The 11,051-nt window shown below is 41.4% G+C and overlaps 1 protein-coding gene across 1 annotated transcript; it reads right to left on the bottom strand.

Annotated features, from left to right (window-relative positions):
• Nucleotides 1-4,571: 4,571 nt before the first annotated feature.
• Nucleotides 4,572-6,650, bottom strand: LOC143181381 (uncharacterized). Its single transcript, XM_076381760.1, has 8 exons — nucleotides 6,433-6,650; nucleotides 6,267-6,391; nucleotides 6,194-6,225; nucleotides 6,047-6,143; nucleotides 5,886-5,899; nucleotides 5,821-5,835; nucleotides 5,597-5,779; nucleotides 4,572-5,006 (listed from the first exon to the last, which is right to left on the bottom strand). Exons 1-8 carry the CDS (start codon nucleotides 6,648-6,650, stop codon nucleotides 4,572-4,574), a joined length of 1,119 nt encoding a protein of 372 aa, XP_076237875.1.
• Between the last annotated feature and the right edge of the window lie 4,401 nt (nucleotides 6,651-11,051).

An 11,051-nucleotide genomic window follows, 5' to 3' on the forward strand; every position in this document is an offset into this window, starting at 1 on the left:
TCCCCCTTCTTTTCTTCGACTCCTTCTTGTTTGTTAGACTGGACTGTCTATTTGTCTTGCCCATAACAAACCGGTGTTTCTAGGTTAGGGAGCATCTTCGATCGTTATTCAAAATGTCAGAAGCGAAATTTGAAATTCATGATGATCCTTGGAAACTATTAATTAGGAACAGGATGCACACGTCTATTGAGAAGTAGCTGGCAGTTCAAGGCTACTGCAATGATTTTTTTCTCTCAGATGCATCGAGGTGCATATGGGTCTGAAATTGCACTAGAAGTCGTCTGAAATTCGGAACGATTTCAGGAATTGGACGTTTAAAATTATAGTGCGAGGACTGCTGTTGTAGCCTCCAGCTACGATAAGATAAAACACTTTTTTTGAAATAGATTCATTTAAATGAGACGACCGTCGTGAACCCATTAAGAAAGTCTGCACTTTCATGTAATTTGAATCTCGAATAAAAAACGATTCGAGAAAGAATTCGTTAAAATACTTCAGGTGATATTCTATATCCTTACGAAAACGTTTGCGCAAACACCTGAGCGGGAAGCCTCTTTTTTCGACGAGGCAGAACCAGATTGACACTGCCGATCGTCATCTCTAGAGCCTCTACATGGGTGCTTTGTAGCGTTTTTTCCCAAAAAACTATTTATTTATTTTTATCGAGCCCAACCTCGTTCTGTTAGCATAGCCATTCAAATGCAAAAAAAATCCAGTCTGAAGAGTCTCGGAACTCGTAGCTTCTATCTCCATGGAGAGATATAAATAGACAGAAGGTAGTAAATTCGTTTAAGCTTTATCGAGTCAATGAAACTCGCCTATCAAACGAGAAGCTTTCTCAGAATATGCGAATCGCCCTACGCTATTACTAATGAGGATATTAAAACAAGGACCAACTGGACAGGTGTTTAATTAACGGGCGAAGTTACGTGAAACTTCAAGAAATTCGACCACTTTATGTAATGCCAGTCCAGTCCTAAAGGAAAGGGAATGCCTTTCAATCGTCCAAGCCGTGTAAACACGAAATCTCACGGAGACCAAGAATTTACCCATAAAATACCAAGTTACATTAGAAAATAAAAGAAAGTTAGTAACCTTCGACCACAATCCCATTGCCAGAGAGAAATCCCAAAGCGATGGCTAACAAAGAACAGCAACGATCAACGAACCCACAGGAGCATTCACCAGTATTTTCTTCTCGATGAAATCACTACATTTCTATCACACGTCGAACAAACAATTAGCGAGTACACAGTGGCAAAAGAACACCCTGACATGGCCGACCGAATGACTAGCAGCGGACTGGGAGTCAAAGGCGCGAGGTATTAATCTAGAGAGGGGGGGATATAATTTATCTTTCGCAAGAAAAAAGAGCGCGAAGAGCTTTGCCTTGGTTCGCTTTTTGGAGACCCCTGCTCGCTCCCCACGCCCAATTTCTTTTCACCGTTTCTGTGGGCCTGCCACTGCCCACCACCTCCGTCCTGTTCAAGGGTTCGTCTCAGCGTATAAAAGCAGAGGATCATGTTGGTGTCTCATCAGTCGCAAAACTACCGACGAACCAAGTCGAATAGCACAGCACCATGAACGCCAAGGTGAGTGCTAGAACTTCTGGGACTGTCCCGAGAATCAGGATTAGTCCCTTCACTTTTAACTTCGAAGGATTGAAACACCCCACGGGAGACTCTACGTCACCTTTCACTTGGTGAAACGAAATAATAGAATTTTGTGATTGAATCTTTCCTCGGGCATTTCTTCCAAAGTGTTCTCAATAAGTTAGGCTCTTTTATACGAGAAACTGAATTTTTCTGGAATTGACATTGGGTCAATCTTGTTTTACTGAAAGTAGAAGTGGTCCAAAATGGTCCAGTTTGAAATATTTCTGAAATTTCTTTTACAGATCTTCATTGTCCTTGCCTGCGTAGCAGTCGCCCTCGCCGAGGATAAGCCACAGGAGACGAAGAAGGACAAACGAGGACTCCTTGGCCTAGGATACGGATTGGACGCTGGATTGGGTTTATCTCCCTATGGCGGTCTGTCATCACTTGACTACAGTCATGGTGTGTCGACTGTCTTGACCAAGGAAGTACCTGTTCCCGTACCGCATCCCATCGCTGTTCCTGTCGAGAAACATGTCGCCGTCCCAGTTAAGGTAAAAATCCCCTTTGTTCAGGTTCGATTAAGAGAGAATCGAAAGTCGGTCGAGCGAATAGTGAGAGGAGAAGCGAAGGACTGATACAGTGGACAGCTTGCTAAATATTGTGTCGCGTAAAATCGGGAATGACATAATCTCCTAGACGTCACTGTAAAAGTTTCCACGTAGGCAATATCTGCGCAAGGTGAAATTCGCCATCGATAGGATGCCAACCAATAAACAGAACCAAGAATCTCGAGTTCCCATCCACGCTCTGTTTATCGCGGATACGTGCATGATTAGCAGCCAAGTGCCTTCATCATCGGAAACTCTAATTAGCGTCTCAATGCGAACAAGTGCAGGGATGTCGTAACCTGGAAATGTTACAAATCCCACACATGCGCGGTTTCCTAGAAACTTCGATAGACTTTCTATGTCAATTGTCCCTGGGCTATTTTATTTATTTTCCCATTTGCTAAAGTCTGAGACAGTGATCTAATTATTGGCTTCTGTTTTCCAGGTACCATACGCTGTCCCAGTTGACCGTCCCTACCCTGTCCATGTCCCCAGACCCTACCCAGTCGAAGTGACCAAGCACGTCCCGGTCCCAGTCGACAGGCCAGTCCCCTACCCAGTCAGCGTTCCAGTCAAGGTTCCAGTGCCAGCCCCCTACGCCGTCAAAGTACCCCAGCCCGTCGCCGTTCCAGTCTTGAAGCACGTTCCCTACCCAGTCGCGCAACCCGTCGTCGTTGAGAAACAATACAACGGTTGGTCTGGCTACTCCTCATGGTAAACAAGCAACTACCTTACGTACTTTGGGGAACCAGCTTCGATCATCGCCAAGGAATATGACAGCAATCGACCCAGCTGCTGGCACAGAAAGTTCCTCGCGACAACTCGAGCACACCTGAATTCAACTGCCAGAAATCGACAGTAGCCATGGGTCTTCCTCATCTCTAATTAGTCTAGCGAAGATTGGTTCCCCAACCTGAGAGGGGCATCCGGAGTCCCTGTGCTCGGAGTGCCTAGGCCTAGAAGGCTCCAGGGACTTCCTTGCGAATTGACTTAATTGGATCTAGCGTATTGCTCCTGTGACATTAGATGTAATTTTTGTATCGTCCTTTTTTCTTCGTAACTTGACGCGCGTCTAGTATCATTGAAATAAAGATCATTTTCGTACGAAAAGTGGATTGTCTTTTGGTTACCTTGAGATTGTTTTTACGAGGTGCACATATTGGAGCAGTGTTGCGAAAACGACTACCTTGACACCCATCCGTTCAATCCATCAGATTTCTTCTCCCACGGAACTCGTTTAGCCCAGTTCGACGTGGACAAGTAATAAAGATTATGGAAGAAAAGATTGACCGCGTTAATGTGCTCAGCTGTGGGCAGTTTCAAGTCCGAGGATAATTCGCAACCTGCCCCCTGGTCAGAAATTGGGAAATACTCACTTACGAATTTTTGCAATAATCGAGAGGAGATTTCGTGGGTGGAGAGGAAGAGATGCTGGAGGAGACATTCATTAAGCTGGTAAAGGATGTTGGTCACTCAAATTTGCATGCGCTACGCGGTGTTCCAAATTAAACCTCGGACGAATTATGCAAGCATTTAATTCTGATCACGATCTAGCAGGTACCTCGTTTCCGCGAAAGAAAGCATAAAGCATTCGATGAATAAAGCTCGGACAATGCGTGTTCGTCACTATGGGAATCAAACAATTGGCAACTAGTGGAATTCAACACTTAACCTACAATGTAGGCACCTCTAATGCTTGATTCATGAGACGTTGAATTAGAAGCAGACATATTCATGCACTGAATATGGGACTTTAAGTGAAGACTACGAATTGTAATTTCTCCAGTGAAGTCTGGCTGTACCTATCGTCATAGTATGTCTAGAAGCTAAATTCCTAGGGACAACTTATTTCTTTGAACAGTCCAGTTAAGGCATAGAAGACCAATTTGCTTCAACAGAACGAGGAACAGGAATAAGCTCCCGCGATAGTCGCTCTTCACCTGTTAGAGACACTTACCAGCAATGCCACTCATTCAACTTTCCTCCCCCCTTCCTTTCACAAAAAACTCGAGCATTGCGAGTTCCTTCATTGGAGAGGTGGAAGAGTAGACAGAAACACCACTCCCATTAGATATAGATCGTACAGACGCATTGAATCAGCCGAGTGACTCGTCAAACCATGACACTGCAGCTCACTTTCCATTCCATCAGAGCATGAAAAGTGCTCAACAGGTTTTTGCTTTGACCCCCAAACCCACCGTAATCAATCACCTCTGCAAGAAATCCCTAGACGCCAGGGTTTACATAAAGTATCAACTTTTATTAAAGAATACATAAAAAAGTTAACAGTAGCCAACAAAAACAAGGGGCAAACAGAAACTTAACGGGAGCAACGTATGTACAAGGTTAACGAGGACCACCCAGCTCAGTGATGATGATGATGCGAGGTGTAATCGGGCTGCGACGGCTGGAAGTGTCCGTGTCCCCCAGAATGATCGTATCCACCGTGTCCCTGCTCATTCACGGTGTAAGAGCTGTAGCTTTCGGAGTCATGGCCGATGTGGTCATCCCCAGAGTCGTACCCACCAGCGCCCCCGTCAGATTCGCTGTGCGCCTGATAAGGGATCGGGTGTGGTACCGGGTAGAAGACAGGCTTGGGCAGCGCTACCGGTTGAGGAACAGGAATTGGCTGCGGTACAGGCACCGCCTTTGGCACCACCACTGGCACTTGCTGTTGAATCTCGATCGGGACTGGCTTCGACACCTCGATCGGCACCGTTTCCTGGACTTTCACTAGCTTCGTGTACGGAACCGCGATCGGATGGTTCACTGGCACCGGTACGGGTATGTGATGCGGCACCTAGCGAGGAGAAAGGAATTCTAGATCAGAGATCGTGTGTCGATCAGCGCGGCTTAAGGAGAATTGGTATCAGTTACTCGAGTGTGGTTTGGGAATAAGGGGTCCTTGGTTGAGGCAGATGGGTATGAGTACTACTTTGATTCGGGCAATGTGTGTAGACATGAATAGGAGTATAGAGAAAGTAATTTGAGGGATAGCTTAAGTGCATTGCTAGTGATAGAGCCTGTGGTTGGTGCTAAGTGTACCTACTAGGTTATTTAGGCCTATTATTGTGTTTTACACCTACTAGGTCTTTTAGGCTTACTAGGTCCTCTAGATTTCTTTTTAAGGCTAAGTAGTTTTTTGTCAGGTGTGTGTGCCAATTGTATATTAACATTTGTCATCTACAGAAAACACACAATATTGTATATTACGTAACTCTGAATATCAAGGTTTCCCAAAATTAATAAAATACCTTAATATTTTATTCATAGAAGAGCACAACTGGTTCTCTACTACACAGGAACAGCTGCTTTCGCAGTGTACAAATTTGGAGAAAATAATAGGGTGGAGAAGTGAAAGGTGACTGGTTTTTATTGGAGAGTACTCACCTTGACTGGATACGGGACTGGGACCTTGACGACTGCGGTCTTCGTGACCTTGATGATTTTAGTAGGTATCTCCTTGAGATGGACCGACTGCGAGATGAGTTTCGGCTCACTGCCGAAACCATGGCCTTCTAGGGAGCCGAAATAAGAGGCCCTCGCGGCGGCCACGGCCAGAGCAAATAGGAACTGCAAAGTTGCAATCACGATTGTAGGTTATTGAACTCTGCTGAACCTATCAGAATCTATCAAAAATTTGTCCAAATGGAACCAAGACAGCACGATAATAAAAAACAAGATTTATTCTTCCTGGAGTAAAAGGGTACTTTTACTCAAACTTTTACTTCGATTATACAACCCATAATAACTATCCAATATTTTCAAAACTTAGGTTGCCACGTTCTCCTCGACATCTTCACAATGACCTATGGAGCGAAATTAACTTTCACTCCAAACTTTTTCGGGAGAATGCAGAGGGAGCATCGATACCAATGGCAGCATCCTCCATGCTCAGAATACTTTCTCCAAAAACAGCAGACCCTTCCCCACTATCCTTCCCAAATCACTATCACGTTATCAAAAAACGAATAGACCCAGGGATACACTGTTTCCGAAAGTCTCTGATTCACTGACACCTTTACATAATCCTAGCCAAAGGAAGGAAGTCGAAAAGAACCAGGTCCTTCCGTGGCTATCCTCTCTTCCGGGTCTCCCACAGCTCGATCTTTCTTAGTGTAGGTGTGGTTGTCGAACTTACTACTCGCAGCATCATTCGGATTCTCAGGTACTAGCAGACAGACGCTTCAGATGGGACGAGTCACACTGACAATTGCAGTACCGGCAGTTGCTTATATACGAGGACCTTCACCGTCACCGATTCACGAAGAAAGCACTCTCTTTCCGACTGGCTTGCGTTCTCCAATCTTGTCTCCGCTTCTCCCCTTTTTTTCCTTGCTCTTCTCGCGGCGCTGCAAGTTCGACGACCGTCTCGCGTCCGGTCTCCAGTGGGCAGCTGGTCGATTTCAAGCGCGATCGAGATCGATCCTGTCCGCGGGAGCATCTTCCTCTAACTACACTCAAGCAGTTAACGTTTGCTGTTTCGTAACTGACCTCGTCGCGCAGCTTCCCTCTGCGACTCGCGGACGCATTTTCAGGGGTCTGAGCAAGGTTCGTGAATGAACCATCGCGTGGAAATTATATGGTTCTGATGCAGACTCATAGCTAAGTGACGAGTTTATAAATTACAAGGACGTCTATCTGAAATCGGTGTGTGATAGCTCATTTTGGCCTTGGCAACAATTAAATGGTAGTGCATCCAGGAAAACTTTCTCCTTTCAACAGTTTCAAGTTATGAGCTTATAACGAGGAAGTAATTTCGTCTGTTAGAGATTGTACTTCCATTAAAAATCATGTTTTATGATAATACGTGAAACAATAGATAGATGATGAGTGTATGATAGGTCATTTTGTGTCATCAGAAAGTAAAGAAGCTGCATGACACTTTGAGTTGAGTCTCATAGTAGCCACTCTTAATGGATCTTACTTTTTGCTTTGTATTATATTTTTGTTTGCAATGTGCGATAAATTCATGCATTTGTTATTATAAGTTTGTCATGGAAGAGAGTGACAAACTCATACAACTCAATAGAGTAAAACCTCGATTATTAACAGTCTCACCAAAAATAATAAGGATCTGGTTATCAACAGGAAACTTCAGATTTGACAACTACATGTCTTTCCCTTATCGTAGGTAATAAATTGTTTGTAGTTAATAATTTCATTAACTTTTCAGTTATTTCTACTAAACTACATTAGTGTTCTAAATTAACAATTCTTAATAATATAACTCTTCGTTATATAAATTGCTATGTCTAAATAACGCTATCTACTTTTGCTCTTTCCCCAGATGTCACCTGCAATTTAATATAAATATATTGTTACTTTGGACAGTCTTAGGTCAAGAAGGATCACCTACGAATTACTTATAGGTTATGTTACTAGCAATGAATCTTGATTGGAGAGTGTTATCAATATGACCAATCGCAGGCCTAGAAGAAATGTGTACAACCAATCACAAATTCTGTTATTAGCAAGATATTGTTTTCTGTGAAAAACACAGTTCATTGAATTCAACTTCTTTTTTCTTTACAAAATGAAACTAAAAAATTCGACATCTGTGAAATCAATCTGATTAATATTAAATAATTCGGCACATAACATTAATCTTCTCGTACATTTAACGAATTTTAAAACCCATTACATACTACATCATTAAGCGCCACTGTTTGTTCTCCTATAAAGTTAATTCATCATAAAGTTGACCGGTTTATTCCCCAGGAGCTTAAATCAAAAACAACACTAGTGAGGTCGTGAGCATCACACTTTCACCCGCAATCATATCAAATTCAATCTTTACGAGCCATCTATACTGCATTCAGTAGCAAAACGTTACTCTATTGAAGTATATCATACATGACGTCCCTGGAAACCGGTATTAAATTCCAGTCATCAAGATTGACATAGACAAGCAAGAAAGTAAGTGATAACTCTTAATTTCACGTGAGTATTCCTGATGAACAGGTTCCATTAAAAAATGTCATATTAGAGGTTCTCCGCAGAAGTGCCATTAATTTGCATGCCGTGAACAGCTTTTGATCGCAACTCTGCAACTCTTTCACATCACTCTATCGAATTTCGAGCGGACCGGAAGTAACACTACTTTCCTGTCATAAAAATGAAGAGAGCATTCAGCTGAAACGTGAGCTGCGCGGGACGATCCACGCCTGAGAGAGAACGGTGAAAGGATTACCGTTCAGTGATCGAAAGAATGTCCAAAGTAAGAGGACTAATCTGGATCATCTGGTTCTCCCTGCGCGCGCGCTCGTTGGCGCGCACTCGACCGAGGCGACTCACTGTCGCTGCCACTGTTCAGCCACTTTGTAAAAAGGTAGAACCTCTCAGACACCATTTTACGAAACCCTAATAACTTGCATGGCAAGTTGCAATAAGTAACTCCAGAACCCTGCAAGACACTTTCTGTGACGTTGAAAAGAATTTTTAATTGAAAGATCGACTAGCAAAGGATGAAGGTTTGCAAGACATCCTACAGGTTCTTGTTGAACTTAACTGGATTTATGAAAGGAGCGTTTAATTGTCTGTCCCTGATTAAATAATCTCTCTAGGGGACGCCTGTCACCCGATTCGAAAGCAAAAATGTGAGGCCTAAAGAGCGATTGTGGTCCTCGACAAGGGTCCAAGAACCAGTTTGGTACGAAAGCAAAAGTAAAGACATCATTGGGCCAGCCCTCTTTCACCTCTCACTTTCGATGAAAGTAATCCCGTGCCGAAACGTGGAACGATTGATCCGCCCCACCGAGAGTGATAAGAATGGTTGGAAGGTGCTTCCTCTGGAATCATAACCTCTTCTTAGCAGGCGATCGCAGGAAGTACAATGGTTACTTCGAGATAGGTGTAATAAATTCTATTTTTCGAAATTCAAATCGTAAATTGCCAAAAATGAGAAGTTGAACTTTTTGAATTCTATTTTCCTGCCTTTGTGCGGATGATAAACATCTCTGGTAGAAACGTCTTGTTTCTGTTTTGTTCGGTTCGCAGGAGAAAGGTAGAATGCAAGAAAAGGTACAAATCGAGTCGAAACTGCGCCGTGAGAGGGCCTCAACTTTGATGTAAACTCAATTGGGATAATCGTATCGGGATCTGAGCACGTTCACTCTCACTAGGAAACGTAATGTAAGTTTCCTTGCAGCTAGGTTTTAGCATAAATGATCCCAAATGACTTATGACAATATGTGACAAATGACAATAGACTTTACTCGTTATGTGCTAGTGTGGAAGATTTTTTGAGATTCATTTGAACGTTGGCAATTCTACTTTATTTGATCAAGGCGAAAATAAAATGGAAAGTGATTGCTAGGAGTGAAACAAATATCAACGAGCTTACAACGAGAAAATATTGTATCTTCTCTGCTACTTATGTATTTTCTAAAATGCAACAAATTGTCTTCTATATTTGGATATCAATGAAGGAAATTAATAAAAATAAATATTATTAATATAACTACTCAAAACTCAAATGCAAAGTTTCAAGAACTAGAAACCAGAAATAGGAACAAATGCACAAAAGTCTTCCAAGATTTGGGAACTGAAAATTTAAAATAGCTCATGCTAGAAAAATAGATCTACATGACAGATATCCCACATTAAAGAATTCTGCAAAACTCCATTCAGAGTCAGAGAAATATCAGAAGACAAAAAGTAGCAATAGAAGAACAGCTGAGAGGGTATGGAAATAGTAGAACAAAGATCGCTGAATCACTTCGGTGAAATGTGCTCCGACTCGCGTGAAAGATAATAAAGATAATTAGAATGCCAGACGGAGCCCTTTCCTTCCGCAAGCCGCTGCTAGAGCGGGTCTTGCAACTTCCAACTATACATGGGCAGAATATAATATGCTCTCATTTAGTGATTTCATGCGTCTGCCCACGATGTGGGCGCAGCTGGATTCGCCTTAGAGCGATAACTCTTACCGTGAAATAGAGTTTTCTCGTGTTAGGATAAACTGGTGCACTGGTACATGTGTCTACTATTGCATTTGCGATCTATTTGTCTGGCAATTTGAGAATTCTATTTACATTATATGGATAAGAATTGTTAAATTATTATTATACACTGATTAAACAAAATTAGGGAAAGTTATGACACGAAAATTAGTCTACTAGTCACACAGAATAAATAAAACATAAAAGATAAAGAATTATTTCACCCTTGTGCACTGTTAAAAAATAATATGCAAGGTTTATAAAATATTGTCTGTTTTATTGTTTTATGTTGTGTGTAATAAAGATCTTTTATTACTATTACTATTGTTATGATTATTATCATTAAATTAGAATTTCTTTTTTCTTTTTTAATATTTATTATAATATAATAATAATTAAACTGTCTATTATAATATAACTGATAAGACTCATCGAAGAATTCTTGATTTATTGTAGAACTATATATTGTAGCAAGATATTATATAAATTAATGTGGTAGGAACTAGTGCTACTTATAATAATAATGAGTTCAATTCATGTGCCTGAATTTGCATGTGTACTTGGCTCCTGTCTGTCGACGAATATTTTACCTGGCTGTTGTTACTGAAATCTACTCTCAGGCGCCATTCTACCTTAGACGAGTTATTTTTAATACATATGTATCATGCAATGTAATTTTTTGTTCCACTTAATTTTCCTTATCGCAAAATGCAAAAATTAATTAAATAAACCTTCATTTTTTTAAGAAAAACATTTTTTGAAGTAAAACGTTTCATTACCTTTTTTTTCAAAACCAAAGTAAAGTAATTGTTATAGCAAAATAGAATTGAAAATTGAAAATAAAACAATTGAATGTTCAAAAAGTCGGTATTTATCATTATGTAGCACAACTTGCACCTGTT

Source organism: Calliopsis andreniformis, chromosome 7 (assembly GCF_051401765.1).
Source record: "Calliopsis andreniformis isolate RMS-2024a chromosome 7, iyCalAndr_principal, whole genome shotgun sequence".
NCBI classification, from domain to species: domain Eukaryota; kingdom Metazoa; phylum Arthropoda; class Insecta; order Hymenoptera; family Andrenidae; genus Calliopsis; species Calliopsis andreniformis.

Bases quoted from the DNA above. Each gene is read 5' to 3' on its own strand.
- LOC143181381 (XM_076381760.1), bottom strand. From the start codon at position 6,650: ATGCTCCCGCGGACAGGATCGATCTCGATCGCGCTTGAAATCGACCAG. The intron at 6,144-6,193 runs GTATCCCTGGGT...TGATTTGGGAAG, and splicing joins CAGAGACTTTCGGAAACAGT to GATAGTGGGGAAGGGTCTGC. The intron at 5,007-5,596 runs GTGAGTACTCTC...TCTCCTCGCTAG, and splicing joins CAGTCCCGTATCCAGTCAAG to GTGCCGCATCACATACCCGT.